This window comes from Phyllobates terribilis, unplaced genomic scaffold (genome assembly GCF_046119375.1).
Source record: "Phyllobates terribilis strain yellow unplaced genomic scaffold, ASM4611937v1 Scaffold_2__4_contigs__length_985480577, whole genome shotgun sequence".
Lineage (NCBI taxonomy): Eukaryota > Metazoa > Chordata > Amphibia > Anura > Dendrobatidae > Phyllobates > Phyllobates terribilis.
Window position 1 is genome coordinate 865988823 of NW_027362762.1, and position 13248 is coordinate 866002070.

The 13248-nt window shown below is 45.2% G+C and overlaps 2 protein-coding genes across 3 annotated transcripts in view; both read left to right on the top strand.

Annotated features, from left to right (window-relative positions):
* AKAP10 (A-kinase anchoring protein 10) overlaps positions 1-6958 on the top strand; it is a 46034-nt gene extending 39076 nt beyond the window's left edge. The window contains exons 12-15 of the mRNA XM_073668037.1: positions 786-868; positions 968-1020; positions 1960-2055; positions 3241-6958. Of these exons, the coding sequence (XP_073524138.1) occupies positions 786-868; positions 968-1020; positions 1960-2055; positions 3241-3246 (238 nt within the window). The 3' untranslated portion in view covers positions 3247-6958. The remainder of the gene's footprint in view (positions 1-785; positions 869-967; positions 1021-1959; positions 2056-3240) is intronic.
* A 3208-nt stretch (positions 6959-10166) lies between these two features.
* The window catches only part of CTPS2 (CTP synthase 2), a 235292-nt gene continuing 232210 nt past the window's right edge, over positions 10167-13248 (top strand). The window contains exon 1 of one of the 2 annotated variants that reach the window (XM_073668039.1): positions 10167-10323. The gene's annotated coding sequence lies outside the window, so the exon portion shown is untranslated. The remainder of the gene's footprint in view (positions 10324-13248) is intronic. The other variant, XM_073668038.1, reaches the window with a different exon arrangement.

Here is a 13248-nt window from a genome sequence, read left to right on the forward strand (position 1 = left end):
AAAAACTGATCTGCCTTTGGTTTGGTCTTCCGTTCTGGACTAGGCCTGGTTTGTCATGTCCCATGTGAGGCCTTGTCAACGGCAGAAGGTGATCCAAGGTGAGCAGAGGACTGGGCGGGGAACGGCAGTGACAGGGCTTAGCATTTTTTAACCTCCTTCTTGATCTTCAAAAGAATCCAGCTTAATGGAAAATTAAATCCCCAAAATTTTAAATTCTGGTGAATCCAGCACGGTGGCTCAGTGGTTAGCACTGTATGGTGGCTCAGTGGTTAGCACTGCAGCTTTGCAGCGCTGGGGTCCTGGGTTCAAATCCCACCAAGGACAACATCTGCAAGGAGTTTGTATGTTCTCCCCTTGTTTATGTGGGTTTCTTCCAGGTTCTCCGGTTTCCTCCCACATTCTGAAACATAACTATAGGGAATGTAGATTGTGAGCCCCAATGGGGACAGTGATGATAATGTCTGTAAAGTGCTGTGGAATTAATGGCGCTATATAAGTGAATAAATAAATCCCAAATTTTTGGTAAATTCATAACAAACCCAATTTGTTGCAAATCGATTCACTCATTTCTAGTAAATGTTATTTAATTCCATAAGTTTGCAATGTAATGGCCTGCGTATGGATGACGTACTCCCATCCTCCTCCATTGTGAGACACTTTTATGTATATGTCACACATCTGGGACATGTTTATATACCTGATTCCATATATGCCGGCATTTTATCACTCTCATCCAGTCGTATCTATATTTGTAACTAACATTCATTTCTTTCATTTGCTGCCAGGAAAATGACTTTCGGTACAGTGAGTGATCTAGGCCAGTTTCTCAGAGAGTCGGAGCCGGAGCCAGACGTGAAGAAATCAAAAGGTGAATGTCTCCATTTTAAGCAGAACACGTTTTTTTTTCCATATGTTTTGCAGATTCTTTGATTTATTTCATAGATAACTAGTGTTTATTTCCACTTAGGGTCAATGTTCTCACAAGCCATGAAGAAATGGGTCCAGGGCAACACAGATGAGGTAGATATCTCCATACATGATGATGCTCCTTTCCAAGGATTTGCTTTTATCCAGTGTGTATATTTATATATTTCTCATTTATTCTTTTAATTGTTTTTGCTTTTCTATTCTTACAAATTCTGAAATACTTGTGAAAATTTTGAATAGTTTATAACATCTTTTACAAGAGGTTTTTTGTGTGTAGTTTTGTATTTCTCTGGTTTCACTGGTTTTCCCAAAATAGCAAGTTATTCTCTATCCTTTGGATTACTTGCCAATCACTAAGGGTCCGGCTGCTGGGATCCCCAAGAACGGGGCTCTGCAACCTGAAAGCAAGGCTCTGCAAAGTGGAGCCGAGTTGCACATGCACAACCTCATTGGGACTGCCGGAGCAGCGCTCCGCTCTTGCTGGCAATCAGATTGACAATGAATTGAGCAGAGATCACGTATTTGGCCCTCGGCCTCATTCAGACTGCGGTCTGCAGTGTCCATTCATCAGGTTGTGTAGCTCCACTCTCAAGATCGCTGGGTTTCCCAGTGTCAGGACCCCCAGCGATTCTCTAGATATCCTTGCCTTTTTGGGGAAATAACTTTTAATTTATAAGATGACCTTTTCAATACCTATGGAAAACTAAACTTCTATGTAGTTTTTATATTTTTCTGTAGGCTTTATCTTGCATTAGCATTTGTAGCTGTAAAACAAAAATACTGTGTAGAGACTAGGCGTAAAGTGTCCACACGGAATGTAAATGCTGTGCATTTTTCTTATGTGGAGGTAGGGGGGGGGATTTCTCCCCTTCCATAGGGGAGGGATGATATTTACAGCAAAATTCATTTTGATATAAAAGTGGATTTTTCAGCAAATTTCAAACAGATTTTTGCATTCCAATGTGAGCGTAGTCTTATAGTGGATTTATCAGAGATATTCTCATCTATTCACAAACTCCTGTTTTATTTTAGGCTCAAGAGGAAATGGCTTGGAAGATAGCAAAGATGATTGTCAATGATGTGATGCAGCAGGCACAGTGGAATCCTCCACCAGAATCACCTACTAAGGTCAGTGTGCCCTGGGGTCGCGGGTGCCCTTATCATGTCGCACCTTGTATAGGACATCAAATGTCACTGTTATAATATTAGTTCTATGAGGGATACTCACCTTTCCTCTGCTCCTCCACTGCGCGGCGTCCTCTTCTGAAACCGACAGCTGACTTCAGTGTGCAAGCGACGGGAGCGCATGACGTCACTGCCGTGCTCCCCTAGTCACGTGCACGCCAATGTCGGCTGCTGGCTTCTGATTGGCTTGCAGCATGTATTGTCTTGCATGGACCCGGCGGGTCTCTGCGCCGCTATACACTTCAGCTGAATGTGCGTCCAAGGACACACATGCAGTTGAAGTTTATGCTGGCTTCGGTGGGTCCCCACCTACACGGACCCGGTTGCGGTTACATTAAAGTTCAGCTTCCCACCTACTTGTTTTCCCTCTATCTCTACCTCCAGCTCTGGCTTTATAAAGCCAGAAAAGGGAGAGATGGATGGAAATCAAGTAGGGGAGAAGGGAAGACTCCCTTTACCACTGTTTTGAAGCTAGCCATTATTGCTGGAATGCACTCTGTAACGTCTAAGCAAGCTATACGGCAGTGGTGGTCTGCCTCCTAGGCTAAATAATAAGTGTTAAAGGGGTTTTTCGCTTTAAGGAAAGTGGATCTCAAATGCTCCAAAATATCTAAAATAGCAAACAGAGAAGGTACTTAACCTCCCCGGGTCATGAGCTAGCTTGCACCGATCCTGCTCAGATTACAGCTGCAACGGTGCCGTCACGTCCACACCGCGCATCATCTTTACAGCTAATCAATGAGGTTATGTTGCTAGGTCATTTTTGCTGCACACAGAATGCTGTAAAAACCCACCCAAAAAAGTCTGAATTGCTTTTTTTTCACCAGTTTACAACCACGTGGAATTTCTTTTCCCATTTTTCAGTCTATTGTATACTAAAAGTTATGTTGTCCTTCAAATCTACAACTTGTCCTGCAAAAACAAGTCCTGATATACAATTACATTGGTGAAAAAAAAAAAAGTTCTGGCTCTTGGAAGAAGAGGAGGGAAAAACAAAAGCTCAGAAATAACAGTTTATTACAAAATATAAATAATTTTAAATGAAAAACTATTTTTTTTTATAGTTTTAATGACAAATAATTTCACATTTCATTTTAGCTAAGTGTATTTCTCTGCTTTTTTTACCAGATATAAGACCAGTGACCCCTGCCTTCACACGGCTTTCTGTCTGAAATGACACTGGATCTCCTTTTGCACTTATGGATGCTGTGTTTGGGCAACTGTGCTGCACAGTATAAAGCAATTACAGCCAGTGACAGAATGAAAGCCTTTAAGAAATAGAAGAAAGACACAGGTTTTTTTTTTCCCTTATAATCCTGTCCCATTTATAATATCTACTGAAGACGTGAGCAGAGCACTTGCTAAGGTGACAATGAAGGTGAAACGCATATGAAGTGTGACGACATGCTCTGCCCGGATCAGAGATGCTCTGCCCGGATCAGAGATGCTCTGCCCGGATCAGAGATGCTCTGCCCGGATCAGAGATGCTCTGCCCGGATCAGAGATGCTCTGCCCGGATCAGAGATGCTCTGCCCGGATCAGAGATGCTCTGCCCGGATCAGAGATGCTCTGCCCGGATCAGAGATGCTCTGCCCGGATCAGAGATGCTCTGCCCGGATCAGAGATGCTCTGCCCGGATCAGAGATGCTGCACTCGCCTGATACAGAAGTAACAATTCAGGACATTTCTAGTAACTTTCCTTCCATCTACACTGGAAATATAATTTTTATTTTATCTTGGAAACCATGAGTTGGGTGTTCGTGTAGAAAGCTGATGGCCTGAGGCGTCCAGTCACAAGTCAGTCGAGGAACATTCACAATAACTTTTATCAATATTATTTTCTTTTCTTTCGATGCCGTCAATCCGTTCTTTCTTTATTCACTGAGATTATAGCTTATCTCACGACAAAGGACCCAAAACTTCATTAAAGCTGTAGGCCCGGCCGTAGATCTTATTTCTGCGTTTATCCACATTGTACATTGACACAGACACACCAGGAGATATTACCAGAGCGTCAGTTTCTCTTGTTACATTTTTATTTTTTTTACGTAGAGTTTAGCTTCCTTTTTAGTTTTCTAGGTTGGCAATGCATGCACGACATCGGGGTTCAGAGCTTGAGATCCCTGGCCATTGTTTTATTCACATGTGCACTTCAACTTCTTTCCTATAAATATTCAGTATCCTGTTTTTAAAAAAATGAGAAGAAACATTAATCCTGCTGAAGTCACAGGCCGTCTGTGAGGAGAGTGCGCGGCCCTAGGACATCTCTTTTTGCCTTGAAACTCTGAGATTCACAATTGACATCGACTAGTGGGGCTCATGCATGAATGCATATGAAACGTGCACCACATAATGAATTGTGACATTTCACAATGTTTTCTAGAAATTGTGTAGGATTAATATGAAGAAAAACCAAAGGATAAAGTATATAATTAATCTAGCACTTTAATCAATGCCAACATGCTGAGACATTTTCATGGGGTGTATCACAGCTTCCCATTACCATTATGAAAGGCTACATAGAAGGCGGGGAACGTCCCACCACTTATATTCTCGACATGAAAGAAGTTGTCTTCAGGAGCTTAACGTTCCCCAGCCTCCCGGCTTCCTGGTTGCCAGTGAGAGGTGACTGAGCACTCAGGCCAGCGGCATTGCTGTGTTGCTGGCCCTGATGTTCCTTTCTCGGCTTTGACTGTGCAGCATTGGAGGAGTGCAGGAGCAGTGAGCTGGTCAGATCCTGCCCAAACTTTCCTTTCTCAGCTTTCACTCTGCAGCATTGGAGGAGTGCAGGAGCAGTGAGCTGGTCAGATCCTTCCTGTACTTTCCTTTCTCAGCTTTCACTTTGCAACATTGGAGGAGTGCTGGAGCAGTGAGCTGATCAGATCCTGCCCGAACATTCCTTTCTCAGCTTTCACTCTGCAGCATTGGAGGAGTGCAGGAGCAGTGAGCTGGTCAGATCCTTCCTGAACATTCTTTTCTCAGCTTTCACTCTGCAGCATTGGAGGAGTGCAGGAGCAGTGAGCTGATCAGATCCTGCCCGAACTCCTTTCTCTGCTTTGACTGTGCAGCATTGGAGGAGTGCAGGAGCAGTGAGCTGGTCAGATCCTTCCTGAACATTCCTTTCTCAGCTTTCACTCTGCAGCATTGGAGGAGTGCAGGAGCAGTGAGCTGGTCAGATCCTGCCCGAACATTCCTTTCTCTGCTTTGACTGTGCAGCATTGGAGGAGTGCAGGAGCAGTGAGCTGGTCAGATCCTGCCTGAACTTTCCTTTCTCAGCTTTCACTCTGCAGCATTGGAGGAGTGCAGGAGCAGTGAGCTGATCAGATCCTGCCCAAACTCCTTTCTCTGCTTTGACTGTGCAGCATTGGAGGAGTGCAGGAGCAGTGAGCTGGTCAGATCCTTCCTGAACTTTCCTTTCTCAGCTTTGACTCTTCAGCATTGGAGGAGTGCAGGAGCAGTGTGCCGGTCAGATCCTGCCAAAACTCCTTTCTCTGCTTTGACTCTTCAGCATTGGAGGAGTGCAGGAGCCGTGAGCTGGTCAGATCCTGCCTGAACTTTCCTTTCTCAGCTTTGACTCTTCAGCATTGGAGGAGTGCAGGAGCAGTGAGCTGATCAGATCCTGCCCGAACTCCTTTCTCTGCTTTGACTGTGCAGCATTGGAGGAGTGCAGGAGCAGTGAGCTGGTCAGATCCTTCCTGAACATTCCTTTCTCAGCTTTCACTCTGCAGCATTGGAGGAGTGCAGGAGCAGTGAGCTGGTCAGATCCTTCCTGAACATTCGTTTCTCAGCTTTGACTCTTCAGCATTGGAGGAGTGCAGGAGCAGTGTGCCGGTCAGATCCTGCCAAAACTCCTTTCTCTGCTTTGACTCTTCAGCATTGGAGGAGTGCAGGAGCAGTGAGCTGATCAGATCCTGCCAAAACTTTACTTTCTCACCTTTTACCCTGCACTACTCCAATGCTGCAGAGTCCAAGTTGTAAAATGAAAGCTCGGGCCGGCTCTGACCAGCTCACTGATACTGTACTCCGCCAATGCTGCAGACTCAGAGAACTGGTTAGATCCTGTCATTTTCAGGGCTAGCTCTATAGAAAAGAGCTTGTAAGTGCTACACTCCTTGCCTAGGAAACACTTCACATCTCATGGACTCCAAAGGTGGCTGGTAGTCTTGTCCTTTGTTCTTAAGAACAAAGAGGGTTTTTTTTTTTAATAAGAGGTGAATTGGAAAGTTCCATGTTCATAAAAACACTTTAGAATTTTACCCACTTGATGATAAGTTACAACAACTCCTGTAAAGGTTTTGAACAGTTATTTTGTTTTCATAGTATATTAGAGGATTAAAACAAAAATTCCAAAAACCATGTTGCACTTTTCCACCAGCTGTGTGTGTTACTGCAGCTTACACCGTTCTCTATATAAGCGCTAAGCTGCAATACCACACAGAACCTATGGACAAAAGTGGCGCTGTTTCTGGAAGAAGCATTTTTGTTTTTCTAATTCTAGACCATGCCTTAATTTCTTATTGCTCTTCATATACATTACAATTCCTTGCAAAGCTAATAAGCATCGCAGATTTATTTATTTTTTCAGTAAAAGTTTCATTCATTATTAAATTCATGTTGTCAGAAGGTGGAAGCAATTTGGTTGGTAACGTTTGTGTAATGGTTGGGATCACACAGTAACTGATACAAATCCGCTGCAAAAACTGCAAATCTTTCATTTGGATTTTGATTGAAAAGTGCTGCAAAACTCACTCTCCAGCAGGTGATTTGCACAGCGTACAGTTTATGCAGGAGATTTGTGGCTTACGTGTGAATCCACCCTAGCGGGTTTAAAGGTAAAGCCTCATTTCTTCAATATTATGATAGTGTCTGGATTTCTGAACCTTGTTCTATAGAGATGGGGGGAAAAAACAATATGGAAGGTTTCTTTGTACAGTGAGAAACCAATCTCTTATCTATGCTGCAATTTCTTTCTGGGACACAAGTGCTAGTCCTTTGTCTGGAAGAACCCCTGGATCTCATGGTGATGCTGCGTCTTGGCACTTGGTTGCTGCAGAACAGTGATCTTTTGGATCTATGTTTTCAGATGATCCTTGGACGTACAAGTATTTAGCATGGATCCGTCACTGGTTCTCATACCATTGCGTTGGACTCCATCGCGTTTCGGGGCACTACCAATGCTCCTAATGCCACACTCCGTTACACTGCTGTGCTTTTAGTAGTGAGAATATTCCCTCTGTAAAGCAATTTGGGGAGTTTGATCCTTGTTTATATGTTTTTATATGTTTTCCTTTTTTTTTTTCCTTTCCCATTACAGTATAAATCATTTTATGTTGCGTTTCCAGCTTTGGGAATGACATTGATGCAGCAGTTAAGATTACCCTGTGTATTGTCTGGTAATATACAAAAGAAGGCTGTGTATAGCGTTTTTGGTACTATGTACCTCTTCCATGACCTTCTCATACCCAAGTATTCCTGTACTTAATCACTCATCTATTTAAATGTGTTAAATTGAGAATATATCAGAGAAATATTAAAAGTGTTGTCTATCCTTTTCATGGTGTGTGATCTCTGATTCTTGAGCTAGTAATAAAATGAAATGTACAGATTACGTATAGAAGTGTCGTCCATACCCACTTTGTTAATTATAAGCATGCTGAAACTAGGTACAGTTATGTGCAGTCTAAATAATAGCAGTCTGACATCACTAATGTGTTTTAATTACTGCTTTTGGCAGAAAAGATCATACAACATGGGAAAAAATTCATGACTAGGTGTAGGCGAGTAATGGGCATCCACCAGACACGACAGTCATGACATGCACATTGCTAATTGGGTGTAAGTGACTCATTTAATGAAGGGGGTGTCCTAATTAATAGTAGTGCAGACTTCAATTAACGAGGTTATTCATTCTGTGAGGAAACAGGTGTCAATTATGGCCGTTATTTAAAGGAGGAGGGCATCAAATGTACCTGCTGGTTTTAGTCCTTGCTCAGTGAGTATAATGGGTCGTTCCAGACATTGTACCGAAGGTGAAAGAACTTTGATCAAGAAGTTGATTGGAGAGGAGAAAAAATATAAAGAAGAGCAGGCAATTATTTTCTGAACAACTAAAAAGATTTCCAATTCTTTAAAATGGTAAACAAAACCCAAAATGCGCGGTAGGAAAACAAATACTACCATCCGCATAGATCATAGAATCACAAGAATGGCAAAGAAGCATCCAATTATCAACTTTAAGGATATCAGAGAAGATCTTCAGTGACCTGTGAGTCCTGCAACCCTCAGAAGACGCCTACATGAAGCCAAACTATTTGCAAGAAACCTTTGTAAGGTACCATTCAGGGCTGGCACCAGTTTTTTCTGGGCTCCGGGCGAAAGAGTCTCAGTGGGCCCCTTTAACACATGCACAATTCATGATGCACAGATACCGCAGAGAAATATACACGAGCGATATCTATTGTAAATTCCACAATAGCTCAGAAAGCGGCGAATCGCTCCACACAGAATACTGGCTCCCATAAAATGCACCATACAGAATACTGGCCCCCATATAACGCTCTGTACAGGATACTGGCCCCCATATAACGCTCTGTACAGGATACTGGCCCCCATATAACGCTCTGTACAGGATACTGGCCCCCATATGACGCTCTGTACAGGATACTGGCCCCCATATGACGCTCCGTACAGGATACTGGCCCCACATATAATGCCCCATGCAGGATGTCACTCCCCCCCCCACACACACATATAATGCCCCATGCAGGATGTCACTCCCCCCCCCCCCCCCCCCCATATAATGCCCCATGCAGAAAAATGCTCGAATTTCCCATAGACTTACATTGGGCTCGTTGCTCGGGTCGAGCACCCGAGTATTCCAATGTGCTCGACCCGAGCTTCGAGCACCCAAGCATTTTAGTGCTCGCCCACCACTAGAGACAACCCATAAACACAGAATTCAAGCCACAGTGCACTGTGGACACTTTAAAATATGGAGGTGCTAGCATAATGGTTTGGGGATGTTTCTCATACTATGGAGTTGGGCCCATTCATCGCATACCAGGTACCATGGACCAGTTTGAATATATCAAAATACTGGAAGAGGTCATGTTTCTGTTTCCGTATGCTGAAGAAGAAATCTTGAAATGGGCATTTTGACCTGAAACACACCAGCAAGCAGGCAACATCCTGTCTCCACACACAAACAAGATGATATGAAGTGGCCAGACTAATTTTTGTCCCCCCTTTTCTCACCGCCCTCTTTTTATTTTTTTTAAGTAGTTTTATGTATTTTTAAACTTAACTGTCATCTATGTCATTTATCCTTGCGTCCTACACACTGATGATCTTGTATTTTGGTGCGTGCTGATGCTTCTTTTCCATATGATTTTTATGTTTTGTGCTGTTCTCTTTCTCTGGTATTTAATAAAATGACATTTTTGTATTTCCTCATTAGGTGGATCCATGACGGCGTTATCTTGTAGGATTCAAACTTGTTGCTGTGGGAAATATCATTAGATTTATCTTTTTTTTTCCATAGATTTTGAATAAAATGTAAAATGAAAAACGCATGTGCAAAACTCTAAAAACACAAAAATCATGATTTTTTTTTTAAAAGAAAATAATGTCTTAGGAGGGTTTGTTCACACAAAGCAGTTTTGTTGCAGAATTTTTTTTATTGTCAATGAAAAAATAAATGAAATCTTATGGAATTTGGGGATGAAATAATAATAATAGTCAGTCCTGAAGGACTGAAATTTACTGGTCAATAGGTCGGAGAGTGGAAATCTTCCGCAGGCAGATCTAGTGGAAGCTTTACTAATTCTTCCCATTTCCACAGCCATGATCATTACAGGCAGGTGACACGTGAATATAACAGCATGTGGAGCCGCCTGCATTACTTATCGCTGGTATAAATGATAAACCTTTATTATAACATTACAGGAGAGAAGTTACACGCTGAATTCGGTTTTGTTAATTGTTTCCTATTTTCATGCCAATAAAGCTCTGACAAAAAAAGCGTAATGTGGGCATGCTCTATCTCCTGTACGTGTTTGTGCCTCCTGTTATGTTAACTTGCGCCACCTAGCGGCTCCGTGCAATAAGCGCTGCCTATCCAACGTGCAGTTCGCGGAGGAGTCTTGGGCCCCTTAGTCCGTGGTGCTGCGGCAGGGGACTGGTCAGATGACTCTCCCGGAGCCTGACATACAGGTGACATCACGTTCAGTCTTCTGTGTGCGACATTAGGAAGTAGCTGTCAGTCCCGTGTGCCTAAACCTACCGATCCTGTACAAAGGGCAGCCTGTAATAAGGGGCATAAGTGCTGATACTGGGGCTGTGGACCATCAGGGGCCACAGTAGGTGTATATATGAGTGCAGTGTCTGGAAATGGCAATGAGTCTGCAATTATTGATTGTACAGGAAGGGTTAAGTGCCAGGGACAGGGTGCGAAGGTATAGAACTCACTAGGGACAGGGTGCGAAGGTATAGAACTCACTAGGGACAGGGTGCGAAGCGTATAGAACTCACTAGGGACAGGGTGCGAAGCGTATAGAACTCACTAGGGACAGGGTGCGAAGCGTATAGAACTCACTAGGGACAGGGTGCGAAGCTTATAGAACTCACTAGGGACAGGGTGCGAAGCTTATAGAACTCACTAGGGACAGGGTGCGAAGCGTATAGAACTCACTAGGGACAGGGTGCGAAGCGTATAGAACTCACTAGGGACAGGGTGCGAAGCGTATAGAACTCACTAGGGACAGGGTGCGAAGCGTATAGAACTCACTAGGGACAGGGTGCGAAGCTTATAGAACTCACTAGGGACAGGGTGCGAAGTGTATAGAACTCACTAGGGACAGGGTGCGAAGCGTATAGAACTCACTAGGGACAGGGTGCGAAGCGTATAGAACTCACTAGGGACAGGGTGCGAAGCGTATAGAACTCACTAGGGACAGGGTGCGAAGCGTATAGAACTCACTAGGGACAGGGTGCGAAGCTTATAGAACTCACTAGGGACAGGGTGCGAAGCTTATAGAACTCACTAGGGACAGGGTGCGAAGCGTATAGAACTCACTAGGGACAGGGTGCGAAGCTTATAGAACTCACTAGGGACAGGGTGCGAAGCGTATAGAACTCACTAGGGACAGGGTGCGAAGCGTATAGAACTCACTAGGGACAGGGTGCGAAGCGTATAGAACTCACTAGGGACAGGGTGCGAAGCGTATAGAACTCACTAGGGACAGGGTGCGAAGCTTATAGAACTCACTAGGGACAGGGTGCGAAGTGTATAGAACTCACTAGGGACAGGGTGCGAAGCGTATAGAACTCACTAGGGACAGGGTGCGAAGCGTATAGAACTCACTAGGGACAGGGTGCGAAGCGTATAGAACTCACTAGGGACAGGGTGCGAAGCGTATAGAACTCACCAGTGACTGGGTGCGAAGCGTATAGAACTCACTAGGGACAGGGTGCGAAGCGTATAGAACTCGCCAGTGACGTGGTGGGGCATATACAACTCACCAGTGACAGGGTGCGAAGCGTATAGAACTCGCCAGTGACGTGGTGGGGCATATACAACTCACCAGTGACAGGGTGCGAAGCGTATAGAACTCGCCAGTGACGTGGTGGGGCATATACAACTCACCAGTGACAGGGTGCGAAACGTATAGAACTCGCCAGTCACGTGGTGGGGCATATACAACTCACAAGTGACAGGGTGCGAAACGTATAGAACTCGCCAGTGACGTGGTGGGGCATATACAACTCACAAGTGACAGGGTGCGAAGCGTATAGAACTCACCAGTGACTGGGTGCAAAGCGTATAGAACTCGCCAGTGACGTGGTGAGGCATATACAACTCACAAGTGACAGGGTGCGAAACATATAGAACTCGCCAGTGACGTGGTGGGGCATATACAACTCACCAGTGACAGGGTGCGAAGCGTATAGAACTCACCAGTGACTGGGTGCAAAGCGTATAGAACTCGCCAGTGACGTGGTGAGGCATATACAACTCACAAGTGACAGGGTGCGAAGCGTATAGAACTCACCAGTGACGTGGCGGGGCATATAGAACTCACCAGTGACGGGACGGGACCTGTATAACTTACCAGTGATGGGGCGGGGTATATAGAACTCACCAGTGACCGGGTGCGAAGCATATAGAACTCACCAGTGACCTGGTGGGGCATATACAACTCACCAGTGACAGGGTGCGAAGCGTATAGAACTCGCCAGTGACGTGGTGGGGCATATACAACTCACCAGTGACAGGGTGCGAAGCGTATAGAACTCGCCAGTGACGTGGTGGGGCATATACAACTCACAAGTCACAGGGTGCAAAGTGTATAGAACTCGCCAGTGACGTGGTGGGGCATATACAACTCACAAGTGACAGGGTGCGAAGCGTATAGAACTCACCAGGGACGGGGCGGGGTATATAGAACTCACCAGTGACGGGTGCGAAGCGTATAGAACTCACCAATGATGTGGTGGGGCATATACAACTCACCAGTGACAGGGGGCGGGGCGTATAGAACTCGCCAGTGACGTGGCGGGGCATATAGAACTCACCAGTGACGTGGCAGGGCATATAGAACTCACCAGTGACGGGACCTATATAACTTACCAGTGACGGGGCGGGGTATATAGAACTCACCAGTGACCGGGTGCGAAGCGTATAGAACTCACCAGTGACCTGGTGGGGCATATGCAATTCACCAGTGACAGGGGGCGGGCGTATAGAACTCGCCAGTGATTGGGTGCGAAGCGTATAGAACTCACCAGTGACGGGGCGGAGCATATAGAACTCACTAGTGATAGGGGGCGGGGCGTATGGAACTCACCAGTGACGGAGTGGGACATATAGAACTCACCAGTGACAGGTGGCGGGGTGTATGGAACTCACTAGTGACAGGGGGGTGGGGCGGGGCATATAGAGCTCACCAGTGACGGGCCGGGGTGTATAGAGCTCACCAGTGACAGGGGGCGGGGTGTATAGAGCTCACCAGTGACGGGACGGGGTGTATAGAGCTCACCAGTGACAGGGGGCGGGGTGTATAGAGCTCACCAGTGACGGGGCGGGGTGTATAGAGCTCACCAGTGACGGGGCGGGGTGTATAGAGCTCACCAGTGACA